General features: G+C 36.1%; 2 protein-coding genes and 1 long non-coding RNA gene across 8 annotated transcripts in view; 2 read left to right on the top strand and 1 right to left on the bottom strand.

Moving 5' to 3' along the window:
- LOC127874087 (regulator of telomere elongation helicase 1-like) overlaps window positions 1-26,346 on the top strand; it is a 115,209-nt gene that overhangs the window by 81,666 nt on the left and 7,197 nt on the right. For all 6 annotated transcript variants that reach the window (XM_052418200.1, XM_052418205.1, XM_052418204.1 and 3 more), the window contains 8 exons: window positions 403-518; window positions 16,321-16,444; window positions 16,741-16,894; window positions 17,931-18,040; window positions 19,091-19,123; window positions 23,047-23,130; window positions 23,871-23,975; window positions 25,357-25,501. In XM_052418200.1, coding sequence (XP_052274160.1) covers window positions 403-518; window positions 16,321-16,444; window positions 16,741-16,894; window positions 17,931-18,040; window positions 19,091-19,123; window positions 23,047-23,130; window positions 23,871-23,975; window positions 25,357-25,501 — 871 coding nt within the window. The remainder of the gene's footprint in view (window positions 1-402; window positions 519-16,320; window positions 16,445-16,740; window positions 16,895-17,930; window positions 18,041-19,090; window positions 19,124-23,046; window positions 23,131-23,870; window positions 23,976-25,356; window positions 25,502-26,346) is intronic.
- On the bottom strand, window positions 174-5,046 carry LOC127874100 (uncharacterized). Its single transcript, XM_052418235.1, has 3 exons — window positions 4,602-5,046; window positions 1,590-2,683; window positions 174-1,022 (listed from the first exon to the last, which is right to left on the bottom strand). The coding sequence occupies exons 2-3, from the start codon at window positions 2,416-2,418 to the stop codon at window positions 625-627; spliced, it is 1,227 nt and encodes a 408-aa protein (XP_052274195.1). The 5' UTR covers window positions 2,419-2,683; window positions 4,602-5,046; the 3' UTR covers window positions 174-624.
- LOC127874110 (uncharacterized) lies at window positions 15,207-16,320 on the top strand. Its single transcript, XR_008046630.1, has 2 exons — window positions 15,207-15,378; window positions 15,531-16,320. It is a non-coding gene; the product is annotated as an uncharacterized LOC127874110 (long non-coding RNA).

Here is a 26,346-nt window from a genome sequence, read left to right as displayed (position 1 = left end):
GGTTTAGAGGGTTAGGGTTAGGATTAGGGTTAGTGTTAGGGGTCGGGTTAGGGTTTGGGTTAGCCTAAACCCAACCCTAACCCTAACCCGACCCCTAACCCTAACCCTTACCCTAACCCTTTTTTGGGGTTATCACCCCTGACCATGCCTCGCCCGTTGTAGTTTTCCGGATCCCGTAATTATTGGGTTGAGATAATTTGATCTTAGGGATGTCCAAAGATCAGGGTACTATGTAAACACTTGGATGGAAATTTAGTATCAAATCATTCAATAATAAAAAAAAAGGAATATATTTCTCGCATTTAAGCACACAAATCTTCTACATTTCACTGTAAGACAAACTTAAAGACTGCTTGATGATATGCTATTAAAGACATCATGACCCTCCTTCCTTGCATTCAGAGCCTGGCTGGGAAGGAATGGTACAAGCAGCAAGCCTCCAGAGCTGTCAATCAGGCCATTGGGCGGGTCATACGTCACAGAGAGGACTTCGGGGCCATCATCCTCTGTGATACAAGGTATATTGAATGTGTCCGATGTATACACAACTGTAACACAGTTTTATATGAAACTGTTTACATGAATATGTAAACTATTATACATGACTGCAATCTTACTTAATAGTCAAAGTGTCTGAAACACCATAATGTCATCATCCTTCACCATTCCCACAATGAGTGCGCTTCTGTGCTTACTGTAGTAGACTGATTTTGAGGAAGTCACTCCATCCCTGGCTGTGACCACCTCTGCAAGTCTCTGTCTCCCATCTTTGTCCACCTGGATGATAGTGGAGTTTCCGCATACCAGAACCTGTCCCAAGTCTGTTACATGGATAACAGGAATGTATTCATAGATACCACACACAAGAAATAAAAGTTCATGTATGACTTCTTTCCAGTACAGTGCAGGATCAGTGAGTGTTGAGATCACTTTGCCCTCCCTGGACAGTGTTACCAGCTGCATACTGGTCACATTGGCTACATATATCCTGGCTCCATCTGGGCTCAATGCACAGCTGGTAACTGTGGTATGAAAGACAGTGATGATGAGATTTTCTTTATGGAAACGATGATCATGATGTAAAAAGGTGTAAGTCTTCTTGTTATGTAATATAGTCCAGTTTGCATTAAGTATTTAGAACAAACATAAATCAATGAATAAAATGAATAAAATAATGATCATGAATTAATATACATTCAATAACTATTTTGACATAATTCATACTAACTGATAACTATAAAGAAGATATGTATTGCAGATACGCTAGGTTGCAGTTTTGTATGTGGATAAATTTGTCAAGTGTTTAAGGTTGGGAATAAATATCAAAGACATAATTGTCTAACTTCAATATACTAGTATTATTTTTATCTTATTATGGTACTGATACTCTCTTGATTTGCAAGAAATCTGTTTATGGTGATATGCTTAAAAAACAACATTTTGGAATTTGGTTCAACATGTTCTGCTCATTATTTACATAACATTGATAAGATTACTAGTATATGAAGCTAACTACTTATTGAATTCAATGAAGGTAGAAGCATGGGTCTTACAAGTTTGGAAATTACAATAATGCCGGTGATAATTACCTGTCATTATAGCTGATGTATCTTCATACATCTTGCTCACCAGTCTCCCATCTACAGTGTAGTGATACAGAGCTTTACCATCTGTAATGTACAGGTTACCCTGATGATGGGCAATACCCAAGCAGTAATGTTGGAGCTCCAGTTTCCTGTCCCATATTAACTGACCATTAGTCACTTGAAGGAAGTGGACTTCGCAGCCACCATTCACAGTAATAGCCACCAGACTGGAATCAATACTGCACATATCTATTGGTTTGATGTCATAGTGGTCCACCACCTTGTAGGTCTGATCAAGCAGCTTCACTTTACAGTTCTTCCCGTCTATGATGAGGAGTTCCCCAGTAGCTGTCTCACAGATACCTAATATAAAGCATGTCTCAGAATCATTCTTCATGTTCACTGTATACTTTTGGCTACTCTTCACTCTTATAACTTGGTTTGGATGACATATCACTGATTGTTGTTTAACATCACTTGACAGTTGTTGTTGGCTGTATACTGTTTTTTGTCTGATTTCTGTGTTTTGTGTTGTGCTTTTAGTAGTTTGTAATCGTTTTCCTTTGCTGTGTATCTGTCCCAACCCTGAGAGATTGGACAGGGTTTGTAGAATGGTTGTATCAGGATTAAAGAATAGTGTCATCTCATTCTTTGTTGTCATGGCTTGTAAAACTGCTTTTGTCTTGAGGGACTGTTCATGGCATTTTCTGTACTTGATACAAGTCAATACTTCACTTTTGTCTTTTCTTCCAGGCCAATCTTCTTTTAAGCATGTTATATTTTCAATAGACCTAGTGCAGTTTTCGATGTCAGTCTGAATAGATGTCCTCATGGTGGCCAGCAATGTATCCAATGCCTGCTTAGTATTCCTCTCAAGTTGATCCAAAAAATCATTAATTTTCTTTCTTGACGCATCAATTTAATTTAGAATTTTCTTGTAAGATTTCTCAAGAGACTTCATGTTTTCCTCAAAGTCATTTTTTATTTGTATCAACTGCCGGTGTTGTGACTCAACAGTTTCTGACAACTGCTTGAAGTCTCCTTTTTGAAGAAGGTCTTTCACTTTGTCAGCTATGAGTATCACATTACTGCATTTCCTGCAAAAACAAACCCACATCATATATGTGTCTTTGTAAGAATTGTTAATATTCTTATATATACAATTTATTTAAAATGATAATATTTTTTCACATGAAATTTCTTTAACAATTTTATTCGCCTGTGTTTTTAACCAGGTTTTTCGAAGAGAAAAACTGGTTATTAGATTGGCGAATGCCGGCGGGCGGAACAAGCTTGTCTGGGCCATAACTCTGTCGTTCATTGTCAGATTTTAAAATCATTTGGCACATTTGTTCACCATCATTAAACAGTGTGTCGCGCGAAAGAATTATGTCGATATCTCCAAGGTCAAGGTCACAATTTGAGTTTGAAGGTCAAAAATGGCCATAAATGAGCTTGTCCGGGCCATAACTTTGTCGTTCATTGTCAGATTTTAAAATCATATGGCACATTTGTTCACCATCATTAGACGGTGTGTCGCGTGAAAGAATTACGTCCATATCTCCAAGTTCAAGGTCACAAGTTGAGTTTGAAGGTCAAAAATGGCCATAAATGAGCATGTCCGGGCCATTACTTTGTGATTCATTGTGACATTTTAAAATCATTTGGCACATTTGTTCACCATTATTGGACGGTGCGTTGCGCGAAAGAATCACATCGATATCTCCAAGGTCAAGGTCACAATTTGAGTTTGAAGGTCAAAAATGGCCATAAATGAGCTTGTCTGGGCCATTACTATGTCATTCATTGTGACATTTTAAAATCATTTGGCACATTTGTTCACCATTATTGGACGGTGTGTCGCACGAAAGAATTACGTCAATATCTCCAAGGTCAAAGTCACCACTACTAAAAATTAATTGATTTTGAAACAACTATGTAACTATGAACAATCAGTAACAATGCACATTTTGATTTTGAGTTGTCTCTCTTTATCAGACTTTTTTATGCCCCCCTTCGAAGAAGAGGGGGTAAATTGTTTTGCACATGTCGGTCGGTGCGTCGGTCGGTCCATCCACCAGATGGTTTCCGGATGATAACCCAAGAACGCTTAGGCCTAGGATCATGAAACTTCATAGGTACATTGATCATGACTGGCAGATGACCCCTATTGATTTTCAGGTCACTAGGTCAAAGGTAAAGGTCACAGTGACTCAAAACAGTAAAATGGTTTCCGGATGATAACTCAAGAATGCTTACACCTAGGATCGTGAAAGGTCATAGGTACATTGATCATGATTTGCAGATGACCCCTATTGATTTTCAGGTCACTTGGTCAAAGGTCAAGGTCACAGTGACTCGAAACAGGAAAATGGTTTCCGGATGATAACTCAAGAATGCTTACGCCTAGGATCATGAAACTTCATAGGTATATTGATCATGTCTTGCAGATTACCCCTATCGATTTTCAGGTCACTAGGTCAAAGGTCACGGTGACTCGACACAATAAAATGGTTTCCAGATGATAATTCAAGACAGCTTACGCCTAAGATCATCAAACTTCATAGGTACATTAATCATGACTGGCAGATGACCCCTATTTATTTTCAGGTCACTAGGTCAAAAGTCAAGGTCAGGGTGTCTCGAACCAGTAAAATGGTTTCCGGATGATAACTCAACAACGCTTACCCCTAAGATCATGAAACTTCATAGGTACATTGATCATGACACGCACATGACCCCTATTGATTTTCAGGTCACTAGGTCAAAGGTCTAGGTCACAGTGACAAAAAAACGTATTCACACAATGGCTGCCACTACAATTGACAGCTTATATGGGGGGCATGCATATTTTACAAACAGCCCTTGTTGTAATTAAATTCAACATTCCAGGTGAGCATCCTTGGTCTCATAGGGCCATCTTGTGTAAAATATTGCAAGAGATATGAAGGCTGGTCAAACGTGTGTTTAGCAATGTGCAAAACAGATATTGATAAAGATTGCATCTATACTTACTTATGATTGTGGAGATGGCAGACTTGACATATCAGCTGACTGTGGTCCTCACAGTATATTGTCAGTTTTTCTTTCTTGTGCTCCTGACATTGTTCTTGTTCACCCACATTAGTCTCAGGCCATTTGCTGATTTGTTTCTTGCTCACAATTGCATGCTTCTTGTAAAGCAAGTTATGATACTCCACACATTTGTTACAGTACAATTTAGAACATTCCTCACAGTAAACATCAGCCTCAATGTTTCTGTCATTTTCCTGACAGGGGAAACAAGCAAAGTCAAAGAACAAGTCTGATCCTCTGTTAATTGAATTCTCCATTTTGGAAGCCATTTGTAAAGCTACTTATAACTTCTTTCGTTGTTAACTCAAACATTGAAATTCAATCTTAGTAACCTGTGAGATCCGGTCATGTGACTGTTAATGGTGTCTTCCTGTAGTTGTTTAAAGTTTACATATCATTTTACAAATATCAATGGTTTAAATAGCAGACACGTTAAACTATTGGGAGTATGATTCGGTTTAAAAAGTTTAAACTATGTTTATGCTGCTAATTTTTTTATGTCTGATCGATAATCAATTAATTTACAGAAATACCTTAAATAGTTTGATTTATGGCAAGATTTACTGGAGCTAAATAATTTTTTGTATGTAAAATGTAAATGTTAATTTCAAACAAACTTTAGTACAATATTCTGACACACTGAAATTTGGGACTCTTAACATAGTAAGACACTTGTTAAACTTTGTGAAAATTGAGTAAAATATACACGCAATCTAAATTAAATGCAATCCCAAACTTTAAGCAGGTTAACTTCGAAACATAACTATCAAGTTATCAGCTCACCTCCTGTTGAGCTATTGGGATGTACTTTGCTTAAGTTTTAGTTTTTATTTCAAAAGCAGTAGCTGACTATCGGCTTAATCCCTTTGGCCTGATGTAAACAAAGTCGCAAGGGAGACTACTGCTACAAAATATGTATCCAAATCATGCCGATTCCATTGAGTTTACACATGCACAAAGTTTGCAATTTGTTATTTTCATTTTCACCACGATTAAGCTTCTTTCCATTTTATCAGAATACAGTACATGCACCATGTACTTAAACAATCGACACTCGCCGCGGTGTTCATCTCACTGTGTTCGCTTACCAATATGAACCCCGTGATGGGTGCTCAGATCAAATGTCGTGGGGGCCATTTACCATAAGGCAAACACCGCGAATCACAGCGGACCCATAATATCTACCGCCGTGTTTATCTTGTTCGCTTTAAATAAAATAATTCAACATAAACGTATTGTATTGATCCCTTTCATTTAAAAGGGATAATGAATCATGTATTTCAAACCCATGCCCATGACAGTGTTTTCTGTCTTATTAAACGCCGCGTATAAAAGAAAACAGTGTTTGCACTTAGCTGTAGGAGTTTCCAGATTCCCAGATACACAAACGTTTGCAATTTTCGAAAGTATCAAATGAATTTCGGCATATGATTCTATTGAAAGATTTGATGATATAAGCGCCCAATCAGGAAAGTTGTACATGCGTAAATCACCCGACACAGTTTGCACGCATCATGTACAGCTATTTTAGGTTACAACTTCTACATGAAATAAATGAATTTCTTTGTTCTGATAAAAAGCGTGCGAAAATTGGCGTGGGTGTATTTATTTGAAAATACAAATTTCATAGCGGGTACAACATTGAGATAATTTAATTTCCATTAAAAGTTTCGTTGTGAATTTCAACAAAAGTACCGGGGTATCTCGTGAATTATTTGTCATTGACATTTCCTCTTAATAAAATATAATTTAAACATGCTGTATTGTTACCATTACACTGTATCAGTTCCTTCATTATTGAAACAATTATTGTATTGTATACTGACTGCACACAAGTGTCGTAACATACTGATGCAATACGTAAATTCGGACAGTACTTTAAGTCGGACACAAGTAAATAAATGATTTAATACTCTCTTGATTTCTTTGAAGCTCGATATTTGTTGTTAAAAACGGCAATTGCATTGATTAACACCATAAGAGTTAATTGTATTGATCATCAAAACACTTTATTTACGTTTCCGACATTACGTACTGTCCGAATTTAAGTAGGCATACATGTGCACATACATGTAATATCTACATGTAGTATATGATTTTCTTTTGTACATTTACATTTAAAACGTGTGAATGACTCTTGTAGACAGGTGTTTATGGTGGCTGCGCAGCATCGCGGTGTTCACGGGTGTTCCCGTTAACGAAAGCGTGTAATCACGGCGATTTCAGGTGTTCGCTGAACACCGCGGTCAGTAGCGTGTCAGATCCCTGTGAAATGTCACCCATCGGGAAAAGTGAACACCGCAGAGAGGCATTTTTAGCTCGACTATATATATAACTTTAGCGTTGGACAAAGTTAAAGTTTGCGTACCACCTCAAATATTTTCAATGTCCTTTGACATATTGCTTTTATATTTTGGATACTTCTTTACCAACATGACCCCAACCTATAAACAAGAGCAGACAACTGTATCAAGAATTTTGTAAGAATTATGGCCCTTTTTCCACTTAGAATTTGCATAGTATTGATAAATCTATGTTAAAGTTTGCGTACCACCTCAAATATTTTCTATGTACCTTGTCATACTGTTTTTATATTTTGCATACTTCTTTACCAATATGACCCCAATCTGAAAACAAGAGAAGACAACTGTATCAAGCATTTTGTAAGAATTATGGCCCTTTTATCACTTAAAATATGCATATTATTGATAAATATTATGTTAAAGTTTGCGTACCACCTCAAATATTTTCTCTGTCCCTAGACATATTGCTTTCATATTTTGCATACTTCTTTACCAGCATGACCCCAATCTATAAACAAGAACAGACAACTGTATCAAGTATGTTGTAAGGATTATGGCTCTTTTTTCACTTAGAAAATTGAAAATTGAAATTTGGTTTAGTTTTGTGTTTAGCTCCACTTTATTCCAAAAGTATCAAAGCCATTGCTTTCATACTTGCAACACTTACTAACTATAATAAGGGGACTGTGCAGGCAAAGTTATGTTACTCTGATTGGCTTTTTGCCAGAATTATGGCCCCTTTTATACTTAGATAATTGAACATTTGGTTAAGTTTTGTGTGTTGGTCAATTTCACTCCTTAAGTATCATAGCTATAATTGACATGTCGCCAACTGTCAATCAAATCCTTATCTAAGAATTGATCTACCAATCAGCAATTGATAAATCGGGACAAGCTATGTCTAGGTTCACTTTTATTGTAACAAGTGTCTTTTGATTTCCTCTTTTAAAACGTAGATTAAAAAAGGTTTAACGGTGTCAATGGGGATTATATAACTCGTACAATCGATATCCTGAAAGATTTGTTGGTGACATTGAATTTATATCGTTTCCAAAGCCCAAAAAAAGATCTTGAGAAGCGTAAGTGATGGATAAATGCATGCGGTCGTCCCCACGAACAACTGAACGTCAACACTGTAAAAGACAATCACAATATCTTTTTATCGAATATACTAGCAGATTTAAATAGTTTATGTTATCGATCTGATCATCGCATAATAGTTCATGTTTTTTAATAGTTTTACCAGTTACTAGGTGATTAATAGCAGCAATGTTCATCTTCATTAATTTACAAGAAATAAAACCCAGCATGAAGCCTAATTCATGCTGTGTTTTATTACTCTGATAGTAATAGACTTAACTGTCATCATACATGTTATTTGAAGGTGACACATGATACCTTATCTTATTAACGGTATCTACACATGTGCAGACATGTGGTGTACAATAAACGCTTTTAATCAACACTTGGAGCCCGAATGCCTAGTTCTCATTTTTAAAACGCGTTTCGTTTATTTTGTTCGGATAAAAACGGAAATGAAATATGGCAAAAACGCTGTAAATAGGGTTTATGCAAATCTGACATTTGGTATCCAGAAAGATAAGTTAGATGAATAAAATTTATACCGTTTCCAACGCGGAAATGCGGTCTTGACAAGAGCGAGTGGAAGCTTCAAGAATTAAGGAGATCCCCCTTATAGAACATTAATTTATTTAAAAAAAAATTGAAATGTCATAAAAGCAATAACTAAGCATTTTTAAGTATGAATTATGTCACATGTGCATGTAAAATAATAGAGAATTTTGGTACCCACTTTGTGTAACTTAACTAAATACATGTTAAAAATCGAGTTTTGTGTGTGTCAAACACAAGTGAAAACTACTTTGTTACTATTTTAATAAAGACGTATCGATAAATGCTATTGTAAAAGAGTTATTTATTCCTGATGTAAGTTAACCTATAAACGCGGTAACTTGGTGGAAGTCGGAACCTGCGCGAGCGTCTGATACTGGTAGCTGTATTAATTAGCATGACCGAATTTCCCTTCGCACTAATTAATATCAGACAATGATTAAACTTATTGTGTTGTTTGCGCTTTCAATTAAAGTGATTGATTAAGGTCCCACAAGCAATGTTTAAAATATCACTTTTATACGTAATAACATGTGGGATTGAGGTACCCACTCGGTGTCTAAAAGCGCGTAAAACTTCACCGAATTACCAGGAATGGAGCGCTATTTCGTGTCAAATACACGTGGAGGGGGAATGTTTCGGTAATATTTTTGTAAATAACATGGGTAAATACCCGTGAAGTGTTAATTTATTGCTAATACCACCATGACACGTAATAACGGATTCGTTTTTGGTAAATGCGCAAGCGTTTGAGAGCGTGTTTTATGTACCGATTTACACGTTTTATATAGCTGATGTTCTCTTTAATCGTATATTTTTTGCATTTGCAGAATAACTTAATGACATCAATCCCTTTACAAGTGTAAAGGGTGTTAACAAAGTCCATAAAAATCGTCAGGAATATCGCGTAAATCTATATGCAGTTTATAGGCAAAGAAGCCATTTTGGTGTTAGCTTGTCTAGGTTTGATAACCGCTAAGCCACATGATTAATGGGCGGAGCAATCATCGATAAGGCGTCATGTCAATTGCTTTCAGACTTGGAACACCCGCTATCTATCATAAAGGGGACTGTACTTGAAAAGTTGCATAACTCTTGTTGGCATTTTAACGGAATTATAACCCTTTTTTGACTTAGTAACTTTGAATATTTTATCAAATTTTGTGTTTGGATCCACTTTACTTCTACAGTATCAAGGCTTTTGCTTTCAAACTTCAAATACTTTTTTATTATCATGAGGGTACTGTACCTGGCAAGTTGAATTTGTCCTTGACCTTTGAATGACCTTGACTCTCAAGGTCAAATTAATAAATTTTGCTTAAATTGCCATAGTTTCTTTATGTATGATCAGATTTGATTCATACTTTGACAAAACAACACTTACCTGACATACCACAATGGACTCCACCCAAACCCTCCCCCATCCCCACCCCAGAATCCAGCCCCCTAATATAATCTAATAAATGACCACCCCCTCCACATTATACCCCCCCCCCCCCCCTCTCCACCCCAATCCCACCTACCCACACACAAAGATTTTTTTTTGAAACGTAAAAAAAAGCACAAATATTTATTATTTGAAGAAGAGGGGGTATATTGTTTTGCACATGTCAGTCTGTCAGTCCGTCCACCAGATGGTTTCCAGATGATAACTCAAGAACTCTTAGGCCTAGGATGATGAAACTTCATAGGTACAATGATCATGACTGGCAGATGACCCCTATTGATTTTCAGGTCACTAGGTCAAAGGGCAAGGTCACGGTGACCAGAAATACTGTAAACGTATAGAAATTCGTCTGTATGAAATTTCGTGGTTTAATAAAAAACAACTTATTCGTTGACACGTAATTTCGTGGATTTCACATTTTTGGGGAAGACTGACTGTCATAATAATTAAACTTTTATTAAAACAACAAGAGTAATAACGAAGCATAATCTGCTTATCTGTGTTGACAGCAAGACTTGAGGTTTATATGCACTGAAGCATGAAAGTGTTGCCGATAATTGTCGATAAGAGCGATAAGAGAGACAAAGCTGCGCACTTGTGGGTCCCCGCTCGCTAATTGCCATCAATGTTGTTTTGACAATATTTGCAATTCTCAGCGCAATCGATCCCCTAGTAGTAAAAATTTAGTAATAAGGTCCCCAAAATACACGTGTGAAAACCGTTATGTCTCTTTTAACTTTAATTTGCACCAATTGACATATGTGATAAATCTGCAAACTGTTAATTTGACGACGTCACGTAAAAGAGAACAATCGTTGATGTACGGTTTAAATACCGTGCCTGATTTAAAAAGTATTATTTCCCAAACACTTATCAAGAAGTATAAACTAGCATAGCTCAATCAATCAAATCTCTTTCAGATTGGTTGGAAACGGGAACAGTTCAGACATGTCCTACTACTATAGCACGATTGCCCGACATGACATTCGGAAATGACTGATTTTGAATTACAAATGTATAAATAATCGTTGGAACTTGAATTCGTGGTTCAGCGGACCAACGAAGTCCACGAAATATTGTACCACACGAAATTTAATGGTTTTACAGTAGTAAAATGGTTTCCGAATGATAACTCAAGAACGCTTATGCCTAGGATCATGAAACTTCATAGGCAGGGTTGTCATTATGATTGTAAACAAAGGATTATTTTGGAATAGTAACCGATTCAGCGGGGGGTCAAGTGGGCCGCCTAGGCCCCCTTGTAGGTCAAGGGCAAGGGCCTGGTAGGGGGATCAGGGGGGGGGGCAAAGCCCCCCCGACCAAAAACGAATTCTAGACATCTAAGGGACAAAATACTGCTATTCTCAGAGCATTAAAAGTTCAAATGAGGTCTAAAAAGAATAGAAAATTTTAAGATTTTCACATTTTTAGTATACTGTACAATGTAAAAACATATTATATTGATAGATCTTTGCATGTTCCAATTCTATCCATTACCCGATAATCCAGTATTATTATGATTTCTTTTTTTTACAAAACCAAATTACGGCAATTATTGACGATTAATGTCGTCCCTCATTTAACGCAAGTGCATATACAAATTGAATTGTGAATTGTGGGATTGAGGAATTCCCATTGAACATGTGCGTGAATCACGTGACGGGATTTGAGAGCATTGAGAACAGTTTATATTTAGTAATTACGACAAATCTACGACTCAATCTTAACTGTTACATGTACCTACTTTCAGAAAAGTTTGCGAAAGTGAAAGTGAATATCTGTGAATAAAAATGCGTCTTTCTTTAAATTTTACCGAGTACTTTTCATACCGGATCGTGATATAACTTGTCAGGTCATTCATGCATGTAGACCTATATGTATGCATAGTTTGGCAAGCTCAAAACACGTAATTTACCTACTTATTACATTATGTGTTATGACCATTTGCATAACAAAATGCATTATTTAATTTAAGTATTTTCAAATGCGTATAATTAAATGTGTTATCCGAAATCATTTTCAGATTTCAATATTCACGGAAAATTAAGAAAATTCTAGCAACAGAGACACATATATCTCGTGTTTTTCATGTACTGATGAAAATTATGCCAAAATTAAACTTCATGTATAACATCACGTAATTCTTCCTGGGGGAAAGCATGGACTTTACTAATATTTAGATGCTGAATAACAACTTCGTAATGCAGAGGTCGCTAATATCTTTTATTTTGGTAGAATCGAAGAGCATTTTTAATATGTGGAAACTTTTTCTCTAACTAAAAAAACTAGTTAATTACGCTCTACAGTGCTACATTCGTTGAGATACGGTCAGTAATAATCTGTGAAATGTACAGCTATTTGATACAGTTTCACGTGGGGTCGGCGTGTATTCGACTGCCTGAGCGCTGATTGGTTGACGTGCTTACCAAGAAGGATTTGATTGACAGCTAGAAAAATCAATATTGGCCACTCGTTGAGAAATGCATTGAAAACAGTAGCTTTTAGGCGGAGTTAACGGACTGACTGAATGACCGGGCGTCGGTTAGCATGATCAAAACTTCCGATCTCAATTTTAAAGATTTGGGAAAACAACCGATATTCTGGCGATTTTAACAGATGAATTCGATCAGCAATTGGTTAATAATGACAACCCTGCATAGGTACATTGATCATGACTCGAAGAAGACCTCTATAGATTTTCAGGTCACAAGGTCAAAGGTCAAGGTCACAGTGACCCAAAATAGTAAAATGGTTACCGGATGATAACTCAAGAACGCTTATGCCTAGGATCATGAAACTTCATAGGTACATTGATCATGACTCGCAGATGACCCCTATTGATTTTTAGATCACTAGGTCAAAGGTCAAGGTCACAGTGACTCGAAATAGTAAAATGGTTTCCGTGTGATAACTCAAGAATACTTAGGCCTAGGATCATGAAACTTCATAGGTACATTTATCATGACTTGCAAATGACTCCTATTGATTTTCAGGTCACTAGGTCAAAGGTTAAGGTCACAGTGACAAAAAACGTATTCACACAATGGCTGCCACTACAACTGACAGCCCATATGGGGGGCATGCATGTTTTACAAACAGCCCTTGTTTATTTCATTTTTGAAGAACCATTCTACCCAAGATATTGCTGCCAAACTTGAAATAAAATCTTATTACTTTGTTTTATGTCCTTACAAATTAATGTTCAATAGATTGTAGAAAATATACCTGAGCTCAGAATAGTCTATAAAGTACAATGTCATTAAAACATAAGCGATCAATATGTTTCAATTATGGTCCTCTTCCACTTAGAATATGACTATATTACCTTGACCTTATTGAATATGAACACTTTCCCCATGATGGCTTACGCTATACTGTCAAGCTGACAGCTCTTGTTGTTTAAGTACACTGTGCCTGTACGTACATGGTTGGAAAGATGAGGCCATAAACATTCAACATATGCCATACAAAAGTTTAGGGGCTGTAAAACTAAATGTTATTTGCCTTAGAAATAACACACATGCATTAACTGACATGGAGGCTGCCAATTTGAGCAGAAAGAAACAATCAAAAGGATGAGAGGCTATAAAACCAGTATAACAAGGAAATTCAATGGCTTGTTTTCTTTTAGCTTTCATTTTTACCTCAAATTGATTCTAAACTAAAACACAAAATTTTAACTGTAGTTTTTACATTCTGTGCATCATGCTCTCAACCACGGGGGCTTATTCTCAAACTAACAGCATGCAACATTTGAGTTTATACTTCGACTCATTATTACCGGTATGTTAAATACAACGTTCAGCAGCACTGCTGTTATTTAAATTTTCCGCAAACTCTATCACACGTATTTTAAATGCATTGTCATAAGCCTGGGGTTTGCGTTTGCCAGGCATTTTCAAAGATTTATTGTAAGTCCAGTTGTGTTTTTGTTTATCTAATTAATAACTGGTTGCACTCTATTATCCACGCTAGTAATTATCCACAAACTATTTTCCGCTTTTAATCCGATGAAACAATATTATCACTGTAATCCAATCTTTGTACTTTTAATCTGACTGTCAAAACAATTGATTAGTGTCTCGGTAAAACGTGTTTTTATAACAATGATTGACATACCCAAGAGACCGCTAACTCCACCTTTTTCTCTGAAACAGTTTCAAAGGCGGAGCTATACACGTGCTCAAGCATAATGGGACGATTGCAAGCGAGTTACAAACACGCGATTGGTTAAGCATATCGCTTCTCTAAACAAAGGAATCCAATTTTGTCGGCGAGAAAGGTGTTCTTTATGGCTTCTTGACAGGAAACGGCTTTCCTTTGATGACGTCAAACTGTCGATTCACACATATTGGGAATTTTCGCGAGACTTTAAATGATGTCCTTGATTCTTTGTTTACATGAACAGTAAAAAAACAACACCTGCTTACATGAAGACTTTGGATTAAATTATCAAAATAAAAAACAAGAGTAATTGCAAACTGTGATTATATTAATTAGTAAGTATCAGTAAAAATACGACGTTTTGTTAGTCGTAAATCAACCATTTTTTTTTATACAACAACAACAACTATTGCCGCGGGGATCAATCTTCGTCGAATTTCATTATTTTTTTCATGGAATTTCATTATTTTTTTCATGGACCACCTCATAAGTCGATACCGGTTTTTTAATCAAATTTTGGAGGTAAATAATCTCGACTTATGACTGCGTTTTTATGGTATTTATAAGGTGTCAGAAAATTTAGAGACACTCTGAAAAATGCATTGACTATCCTTTACCAGTTTGCATTATGTATAGCATTAATTTTTTAAACAAATAATAATAGCATGTGCTTGTAAAATACAATGCTGTAAGGAATAAATTACTTTTATGTATGTTTCACTTTGAGCTAATGGGTGAAACTATTGTTTATTACCGTAAAACATATTTATAGAAATGCATGATCGAAGTATCATCAAAAAGTCCTATAGTAGTGGGGGACATATTGTTTTTGCCCTGTCTGTTGGTTGGTCTGTTGGTTGGTTGGTCTGTTGGTTGGTTTGCGCCAACTTTAACATTTTGCAATAACTTTTGCTATATTGAATATATCAACTTGATATTTGGCATGCATGTGTTTCTCATGGAGCTGCACATTTTGAGTGGTGAAAGGTCAAGGTCAAGGTCATCCTTCAAGGTCAGAGGTTAAATATATGTGGCCAAAATCACTCATTTTATGAATACTTTTGCAATATTGAAGATAGCAACTTGATATTTGGCATGCATGTGTATCTCATGGAGCTGCACAATTTTAGTGGTGAAAGGTCAAGGTCAAGGTCATCCTTCAAGGTCAGAGGTCAAATATATGTGGCCCAAATCGCTTATTTTTTTAATACTGTTGCATTATTGAAGATAGCAACTTGATATTTGGCATGCATGTGTATCTCATGAAGCTGCACAATTTGAATGGTAAAAGGTCAAGGTCAAGGTCATCCTTCAAGGTCAGAGGTCAAATATATGTGGCCCAAATCGCTTATTTTATGAATACTTTTGCAATATTGAAGATAGCAACTTGATATTTGGCATGCATGTGTATCTCATGGAGCTGCACATTTTGAGTGTTGAAAGGTAAAGGTCAAGGTCATCCTTCAAGGTCAAATATATGGGTTAAAATTGCTCATGTAATGTCACTTCTGCAATATTGAAGCTAGCAATTTTATATTTGAAATGCATGTGTATCTCATGGAGCTGCACATTTTGAGTGGTGAAGGGTCAAGGTCAAGGTCATCCTTCAAGGTCAAACGTCATAAAGGGGAACATTGTGTTTCACAAACGCATCTTGTTTTTCAATATGAATTAGGCTAAAATAATTTCTACAGTCTTTCGTTCTTCGCCTCTTGAGATGCAGTTGTCTGCTACTGGCATAAGTATGTGCACTTAGTACTTGTTTACTGAAAAAAATGTAATCAAATTACCTAAACACAGTTTTGTGTCTATTAGAATATTAAATACTGCACAAATTTGAAAACATTCAAAATGATCCTCGCTCGGGGAAAATGTGGCTTAATGCATGTGCATAAAGTGTAGTCCCAGATAACCTGCAGTCCACACAGGCCAGCAAGGTTGACACTTTCAATTTTTATGATATTTTAGGTGAAAAGATATACCATGCTTTTCCAAGATCCAGATAACGCAGCCAGTGTTGTCCCTGAAATCTATTACCATATTTTACGTACATGCGTTAAACCCCGTTTTCCCAGATTGAGGCTCACATGTATCACTGGTTTTCTTATGGCAGGTTTTCAAGTCCAGATGCCATACGACAGTTACCAGTCTGGGTGAGACCGCATGTTCAGAAGTACGAAGCCTTTGGGGCCGCTATGAAAGACGTGATGGTGTTCTTCAAACACGCTGAGAAAACGGTATATGGTGTTTTCTGAACGTTGAAATAAAACACTATGCAGTACTTGTGGATTGACAAAATTGTGATATTTGAAATAAATTTGTTTGAATATGATAAATGTGCGTTAAGTGTCTTCCCAGATTAGCCTGTGCAGTTCACACAGATTTATCAGGAACGACACTTTCAAAGGCCGTCTCTTATAGCAAAAATCAAGTTTGCGCAGAAAGTGTCGTCCCTGATTCGCCTGTGCAGACTTTACACACATGCATTTAGCTCAGTTTTCCAAGATCAAGGCTCATTTGATTAATTCTCCAGATGCCGGCACCACGACCGAGCAAGAAGGCGACCTCCGGGTCGTCAGGGGCCTACTTTATGCCGACCGTAACTAGGTCAAGGTCTGGAGCAGGTCCTATTGGCACAATGCCGGCCCATGCTGTGCAGCAACATGTGCCAAGTCTCATGTACAGAGGTATTGTTTAATCCCCATGGCTTTAGAGAATGGCCGTTTTTCACCAACTTGAGAAGTTTTCGACTCAAATTTTCACAATTAAAAGAAGATTGCCATTCAAATTTCCACAATTAAAATAAGTTTGCGAATTGTTTTTGTCACAATTTTAAAAAGTTTGCGACTCATTTTTCCACAGAATGGGCTTCATAAATCTTCATAAAGATGGGAAAAAGAGCAGTCACCTTTTACCACTTAGATATGCAATTTGACACATTTTTAGTTACTAAGAAAGTCAAATTTAATTCAAGTCCTTTCTTGATAAATTCCAGTTTTAAAGCTTTTCATTTCTTACTCTCAGATACTGATGAGAAGCAATCAGAATAAAGCCTGAACAGAATGCGAGTTACTTGCAGGCTGTTCTGGTTTTATGCTGGTTGCATATGGCCATTTTCACTTTGCTTCCGATTCGAAAAGGATTAAAAGGAAAATATACATAGGAATTCTTAATAACAGCCGATGATTGGCATAGAATGAATGGTGCATTTGATAAAATCCCTATGCTTTGATGAGTCAGTAATAAACTTGCCATAATATGTTGCTATGTAAATGTGTATGAATAAGCATTAGAATATGCATTAGACATTGTGTGTGTGTGTGTGTGTGTGTGTGTGTGTGTGTGTGTGTGTGTGTGTGTGGTGTGTGGTGTGTGTGTGTGTGTGTGTGTGTGTGTGTGTGTGTGTGTGTGTGTGTGTGTGTGTGTGTGTGTGTGTGTGTGTGTGTGTGTGTGTGTGAACATTGAAATAAATATATAATATTTGCAATAAATATGTAATGCGTTGCACAAGAGTTAAATGGTAATTATTATGTGTTTTACAACTATCAAATATTTTCTTTAATTTGTAGTAACTAGTGTATGGAATGTTAGAAAACGAGTATTTGATTTCAATCAAACATAGCAATTTTCAAATAAATGTTCATGAACAATTATTTGCAATAATCAGACTTGTATTGAAGTTCCTTTCATTTATTTAAAAACGTTATATTTACACAATTTCAGATGTTCCTGTAAGCCATGACAAGTTGCATGAAGACTATGGTGGAATGTATGATCACACATCTTCATCAAGTTCAAAGAAGAGCTTGTTTTCAGCTCTAGATCACACAGAGGTATGTGATATCCAATGAGTTTATATCAAGATCACACAGAGGTATGGGCTATCCCATGAGTTTATATCGCGATCACAAAGAGGTATGGGCCATCCCATGAGTTTATATCTCGATCACACAAAGGTATGGGCTATCCTATGAGTTTATATCTAGATCACACAGAGGTATGTGATATCCCATGAGTTTATATCAAAATCACACAGAGGTATGGGATATCACATGAGTTTATATCTCAAGATAACACAGAGGTATTGGCTATCCCATAAGTTTTTATCTAGATCACACAGAGGTATGGGATATCCCATTAGTTTATATATAGATCACACAGAGCTATGGGCTATCGCATAAGTTTATATCTAGATTACACAGAGGTATGGGCTATCCTATGAGTTTATATCTAGATCACTCAGAGGTATGGGCTATCCCCTGAGTTTATATCTGGGTCACACAGAGTTATGGGCTTTCCCATGAGTTTATATCTAGATCACACAAAGGTATGGGCTATTCAATGTGTTCAAATCTAGTTTACACTAAAGGATGGGCTAGTCAATGATTTGAGCTCAAGAGCACAGAGGTATGTAATATTAAATGGGTTTATATCTAGATCAAACAGGGGTATGGGGTATTCAATGCCTTTCAGACCAGATTACACAGTGGTAATGGTAATTGAAAGGATTTCTACTCTAGATCACATTGAGGTATGAGCTTGTCAATTGAATCTGCTCTAGAGCACACAAAGGTATGAGTTTTTCAATTTCAATTTAAGGGTTTTCTAATGTCTTATGTATCCATGGTTCCAACCAGTAAAAAGACAAAAATATGCCTGATAAGCTTGAGGCTGTTGAGTGAATATAAATTAGTATTGCTTACCAATTACCTCAAAATTGTTAATGAAAGCAGTTTTTAAAATGTCGACCCTCATTCGCATTTCTTTATTTAAACGCACAAGTGTTTTATCTGATGCACAAATATTAAGCTAATACAACAATTTCTCTCTTAACCCTTCCTTTAGGTGTTTCTATCATAGCTTCTTATACTTTCCTTTTTCAGAGAGAACAAGAAGAGAATGTTAAAGACTCACAGGTGATGGAAATAACTAACTTTTCTATGCCCCTGGATCGAATGATCGGGGTATATTGTTTTTTATCTATCCGTCCGTCATTGTCTCTCCGTCTGTCATTGTATGTGTCACAAACTTTAACATTGTTCATAACTTTTGCAATATTGAAGACAGCAACTTGATCTTTATGCATGTGTATCTCAATGAGCTGCAGATTTTGAGTGGTGAAAGGGTAAGATCAAGGTCATCCTTCAAGGTCACATGTCAAATACATTGCTCAAAGCAGCGCAATATTGGGCATTGTGTTTCACAATCACAGCTCTTGTTTCATGCAAACATTGATGAATGTATAAAAAAACTTGATGTAAGAAGCCGCAAGTGAAACTGAGGTTGTAAAAGCAACTGGGAACTAACACAAACAGTGTTGTGATTTGAAATTTATGATGTAATTCCATTCTTAACAGTACAGTATAGTACAGTGTATCTGAATACCTTGGATGCATCATTTCAGTGTCTACATTCAGTTTTGGAAGGACATTTATGCCAAATTTCTGGCCATTTTGAGTGACTGTTTTTGTTTATGAGAGTTAAATAATACTGTTTTTCACTTTTTAGCTCACCTGAGCACAACGTTCTCATGGTGAGCTTTTGTGATCGCTTTTAGTCTGTCGTCCGTTGTGCGTCGTTCGTCGTCAACATTTTGCCTTGTGAACACTCTAGAGGCCACATTTTTTGTCCGATCTTCATCAAACTTGGTCAAAACATTTGTCCCAATGATTCCTCAACAGAGTTTGAAACTGGGTCATGCTGGGTTAAAAACTAGGTCACTAAGTCAAAAAAAGGAAAAACCTTGTGAACACTGTAGAAGTCACATTTGATGCCCAATCTTCATGTAACTTTGTCAAAATGTTTGTCTAAATGATATGTTGGTTGAGTTCAAAAATGGTTCCGGTCCATTGAAAACATGGCCGCCAGGGGCGGGACGGTATTCCTTATATTGCTAAAGATAAACCTTGTGAACACTCTAGAAGTCACAATTTGTGCCCAATCATCATGAAACTTGGTCAAAACATTGGTTTCATTGATATCTCGGACGAGAAAATGGTCCAGATCGGTGAAAAAACATGGCTGCCAGTGGGCGGGGCAGTTTTCTCTATATGTATAAAGTGAAAACATGTGAACTTTCTACTCCAATCTTAATGAAATTTGGTGAGAACATTTGTTTCCTGGATACAACGGTTGAGTTCGAAAATGGTTCGGATGGGTAAAAAAACATGGCCGCCAGGGGGCGGGGCAGTTTTGCTTATACGGCTATAGTTAAACCTTGTTAACACTCTAGGAGTCACATTTATAGTCCAATCTTCATGAAACTTGGTCAGAACATTTGTTCTTATGATAGCTACGCTGAGTTTGAAAATGGTTTCGGTCTGTTGAAAAATATGGCCGCCAGGGGTCGGGGCAGCTTTGCTTATATGGCTTTAGTGAAACCTTGTTAACACTCTAGAAGTAACATTTATAGTCCAATCTTCATGGAACTTGGTCCGAAGATGTGTTCTAATGATAGCTTGGCTGAGTTCGAAAATGGTTACGTTTCGTTGAAAAACATGGCCGCGGTAGTTTTCATAATATGACTATATTAAAACCATGTTAACACTCTAGTTGTAATGCGGATGTTGGTGCACAATGATGATGATGATGATGATGATGATGATGATGATGATGACGATGATGATGATGATGATGATTTTGATGATTATGATGATACTGGTAATGGATTCAGAAACATTAACCACAACCCAAATTATAATGATTGCATTACTCAAATTAATTATTGCCATTACTTTAGATTGTTATCTATATCTTTGCAGAAATTTAACACAGTGGTAAAACCAATAAAACAACAAGAAGTGCTACTTATGAATCTTCTTTGACTTTTCATTTTATTATCCTAGGCTACTCTCTAAAAAACTCATTTATACCTGTGCTTGCATTGTTGCCAGGTGGTAATTGTGTAACACTCCAGGAAATTGACCCCAATTAACTGGGCACTTTTATCAAAGACCTTTGTTTTGATGTTAGATGGAAACCATTCATAAGATAGATAAGTCATTACAACTTGAAATATTTTACCCCTACAATTTTCAGTTAGTCAGTAGTTTGTGTGTGATTATAAAAGATTTGTGATTTTAGCAGGTTTTATTGTTGTTTCAATTGGAAATATCATTGCAAGGTGAATCCTAAAATTGTTCCAGTTGTTTAAAAACACTTTGTCAAAAATGTGAACAATTTGGTAGTAAAAAAGAACAACAAGTTATCACATCTTTTAAGAAGCACAAACAACTGTTTGAAAAAAAGTTGATTTGCAGTTGTTTTTGCAAAAATAATGTATTAATGCTACAGTTTTTTATACCCCTGGTAGGGTGGCATATAGCAGTTGAACTGTCCGTCAGTCAGTATATCAGTATGTGTGTATGTCAGTCTGTCCGTCCATCGGAAAAAAATTACCGTTTGCCATAACTTTTGCATTATTGAAGATAGAAACTTGATATTTGGCATGCAGGTGTATCTCATGAAGCTGCAAATTTTTAGTGGTGGAAGTTCAAGGTCAAGGTCATCCTTCAAGGTCAAAGGTCAATTTTTGTTTATATTTCAAAGCAGCGTAATAGGGGGCATTGTGTTTCTGACAAACACATCTCTTGTTTGTGCCTTTAAATTACGAATAGTTTGATAGTTGTTTTGATATGATACATTTTCCAATGTCTTGTATGTGTTTACTTCTATATTTGCACACATTTATTACTATAAGAAAGATCAAGTGATGTTTTGTACTATAAAAGAAGATCAATATTGAATTTCTAGTAGCTGTACATATTCTCATACTCATTTACTTTTTTATAACTGACTTTGATATATGAGAATGATTCAACATATTTATGCCCCCCTTCGAAGAAGAGGGGATATATTGTTTTGCACATGTCGGTCCATTGGTCCGTCCGTCAGTCCGTCCACCAGATGGTTTCCGGATGATAACTCAAGAACGCTTAGGCCTAGGATAATGAAACTTCATAGGTACATTGCTCATGTCTTGCAGATGACCCCTATTGATTTTCAGGTCACTAGGTCAAAGGTCAAGGTCACAGTTTCTTGAAAAAGCAAAATGGTTTTTGGACGATAACTCAAGAATGCTTACGCCTAGGATCATGAAACTTCATAGGTACATTGATCATGACTGGCAGATAACCCCTATTGATATTCAGGTCACTAGGTCAAAGGTCAAGGTCACAGTGACTCAAAACTGTAAATGGTTTTCGGATGATAACTCAAGAATGCTTACGCCTAGGATCATTAAACTTCATAGGTACATTGATCATGACCGGCAGATGACCCCTATTGATTTTCAGATCACTAGGTCAAAGGTCAAGGTCACAATGACTCTAAACAGTACAATGTTTTCCTGATGATAACTCAAGAATTATAAGGCCTAGGATCATGAAACTTCATAGGTACATTTATCATTACTGGCAGATGACCCTTATTGATTTTCAGGTTACTAGGTCAAAGGTCAAGGTCACAGTGACAAAAAACATATTCACACAATGGCTGCCACTACAACTGACAACCCATTTGGGGGGCATGCATGTTTTACAAACAGCCCTTGTTTATTTAATTATGCAAAAACTATTTTATAAACACACAATCTCTTGAACAAATACAGTTGTTTTCAGTATCTACATGTATAAGTGTTCTTGTTAATCAGGTTGTAAACATTGTCCGCTGTTTTTTGTGAAGACAACATGCAAAATATTCTGTGTCAATGCGGCGGTGGGGGTATTCGTCACCTCAGTGACAAAGCTCTTCTTTGTTTTTTTTGCAACCTGTGTATATTAGTTCTTGAAGTATCAGAAAATATGTTTAATGTATCAATTCTTCCTTTTCTTCTCTGTAGGATACTTATACCAATGAGCTTTCAGCAACTTCTGGGTCATCACAGTTTCGAAAACCACAGGCGAAGAAGAAAATCATCATCAAGGTATGTACATGCATGTCTTCAGAAGGCGTCTTGGTCCGGTGGAGTTATTTTTCCAATAAAATGTCTGATATGGGGTTGGGTACTACATTATTGGAGTTCGTGAGATGTGGTTTTGTGATTAATTTTTCTTTTCAGTGAGATATCTAACAAAGAAAGTATCTGAATTTTACTTAACTGTATATGCACTTTCTGTTATGGGTTGACATGCATATAATTTCAGTTTTTTTTTGTCAGTTGTTTTTTATGAAGTTATTGCCATTTCACTTATAATTACTTTATGTGTTTTATATCACACGCTAATGATCCAATTTTTTACACATCATACACAGCATCAGTATAGGTTGGACGTGCATATATTTTCAGGTTGTTGCACGTAGATATATTATTTTTATAGCCCATTGATTATTAATATTACATTGTAAATGAATTTTTATGTTTTTATGTCATTTCACAGGAACTTATTATGTCAATTTAAAGATTCTTTATGCAGCATCTCTATAGGGTGGACATGCACATAATGTTATTTTGTTCATGTGTTTTTAGGGAGTCATGTCCCTTTGAACAATGATTAATTTACACGTAATTAACTGCATATCATCAGAGACCATTAATCAGTTTCACTGATGTTCTTGTTTTCCATTGGGAGACTGTTTATAATCAAATCTTAAGTCAAACTAAAGTACGTTCATAAGGTCTTTGTTTAGTTTTAAATTAATGCTCTTTTTGTCACACGTTTTTAGAAGAGAGACAGTGAAGACTCCACTGATGGCGTAGAAAAAGCTGCTGCAGTAACCTCAACTGCATCTGTAGAGCACCTGAACAGTGCCGAGGCTTACATAGCTGAGGTTAGACAATTTATTTTAAGATGTACAAGCTTGTTTTTATGTCCCTCACCTCTATAGTGGGGGACATACTGTTTTTGGCCTGTCTGTTGGTTGGTTGGTTGGTTTGTGTGTTTGTTTGTACAAACTTTAACATTTGCAATAACTTTTGCAATATTGAAGATAACAACTTCATATTTGACATGCATGCGTATCTCATAGATCTGCACATTTTGAGTGGTGAAAGGCCAAGGTCAAGGTCATCCTTCAAGGTCAAAGGTGAAATATATGGGTCAAAATCGCTAATTTATTGTACACTTTTGCAGTATTGAAGATAGCAGCTTGATATTTGGCATGCATGTGCATCTCATGGAGCTGCACATTGTGAGTGGTGAAAGGTCAAGGTCATAATTTAAGGTCAAAGGTCAAATATATAAGGACATAGTGTTTCACAAACACATCGCTTGTTTTATATGTAAGTGTTGTATGTTTTTTTATGTGCACAAAAGTGTATATGTACACAATTATTGTACATGAGCCAGACACCTTTTTTCATGTCCATTAATCCCCTCATTTCTGAATTATTTACCCTTGGTCTAAGCCTTCTGCACACAAAAAACACGAAATGTTGAAAGTTAGTTTCGCAAACTATTTTCCAAATTTCTCCAATGTTAAAATTGAACTTTCAATTATATCATCTTAACGAAGTGTAGATTGGCAAGACACTTTTTTCATGCCCAATGATTGGCACAAATTTGAGTTATTGCCCCTTGAACAATCCTGACAAAACTTAAAGGGATTGTAAGTCATTTTTGCGTTTAAACTCTAGTTAACTGAAGGGATTTTGACAGTAGGCCTGTTTGGGAGCCCTGCCCAAGTCATATCAAGGGGGGTAACTCTATTGAACATATTAGTGTGTAATTCTCAACAGGTTGCAAAGATTTGCAGTTAAGGACACATTTTTTTCCTTTGTGTTGTTTCATAATTGAAGTAATATAATTTAACGACTTGCAAGCATACATACTAATAGAAATTATTTTATTTTCACTGTAAAATGTAGTAATATTTACCATATAATTAGCTCTGATAATGGTGCCAGGTTAAAATTTAAAATATGTACCTTATCTGTAACTCTCTGATTATGGTTTCAGGTTAAAATAAGTAATATGTACCTTATCTATAACTCTCTGATAATGGTTCCATGATAAAATACTGAAATATATACTTTATATGTAGCCCTAATAAATGTTCTGGGTTCCAATACAGTTATATGTTCCTTATCTGTAGCTCTGATAATGATTCCAGGTTAAATACACTAATATGTTCTTTATATGTAGCCCTGATAAAGGTTCCAGGTTAAAATACACTAATATGTACCCTATATTTGCCCAGATTATGGTTCCAGGTTAAAAGCCTGTTGACCAAGGAGTTGTACAAGCAATTCTCCACATCTTTAGTAAGCTATAAGAAGACGGAAGACATCGAAGCAGTTTGTAGAGTGCTCACCGAAATATTCATCAAGGAGTCCCCCAATCCTCACCTGTTTGCGAGTAGGTATCCTCTGAAAATTAGCAGTTTGCCAAGACTGAACTTTAATAATATTACTTGAGTAAAAATATTACTATTTTACAAGTCATCATAAATTGAACTGAGAATTTGTGAAAGCAAGCACAAATTAAGCTGTGCAGGGCTAGCGGGCTTGTTTTAATTTTGATCACTGACCTGGCTTTTTGACTGGTTTTAAGGAGTTCAAAATCTCACACTTGAATAGACCAGAATTATTCATTGAAAGTGTGAATTAAAAGCATAGCATCATAGTTTATATTTAATAGTAATGAAAAAGAATGTTTGCATGTAATTAAATTCAACTGCTGTAAAATGAAATTAATAGGTTAAATTCGAGTTTCTTACTTTATCAAATGAATGTTATATTATTGGAAATTTTCACAAAAATACAATTCATTATAAACCTCCCTAAACTACCAGCCTAAAATATGTTCAGTAGATGAATAAGCTGTGTGTGTCTCAATCTACTGGTATTAGTATTTAACAAACATTGATTTAACATTGATTTAACAAAAATAAAATCACTTACTGGTATTTGAACAAAAATGTTTCTTTTGGAAAAATCTGTGTATGTCAATCATATTATTTATTTATAGTGTCTTAAATAAACATGTTTTTACTCTTATTTGGTTTGATCCTTGATTTTTCCCTAAATCTATGATATTATAATGTACCTATAGTATCATTGATAACCATGTATCTACTGTTAAGCCATGTTAAAATAAGAAGCAGAAATCAAAATGTCACATTTTAGCGAGAGATCAAGGATCACACCAAATATCAGGTGCTGTAGGGTGGAAAGCTGGACCAGTTAGGAGACATTTTCTAA

Source organism: Dreissena polymorpha, chromosome 3, assembly GCF_020536995.1.
Source record: "Dreissena polymorpha isolate Duluth1 chromosome 3, UMN_Dpol_1.0, whole genome shotgun sequence".
Classification (NCBI taxonomy): domain Eukaryota; kingdom Metazoa; phylum Mollusca; class Bivalvia; order Myida; family Dreissenidae; genus Dreissena; species Dreissena polymorpha.
This window is presented reverse-complemented; position numbering and strand designations above follow the sequence as displayed.

Excerpts from the sequence above, each read along its gene's own strand:
- LOC127874100 (XM_052418235.1), bottom strand. The coding sequence starts at position 2,418 with ATGAGGACATCTATTCAGACTGACATCGAAAACTGCACTAGGTCTATT. Across the intron at positions 1,023-1,589 it reads TACATCAGCTATAATGACAG|TTACCAGCTGTGCATTGAGC; the intron begins GTAATTATCACC and ends TTCATACCACAG.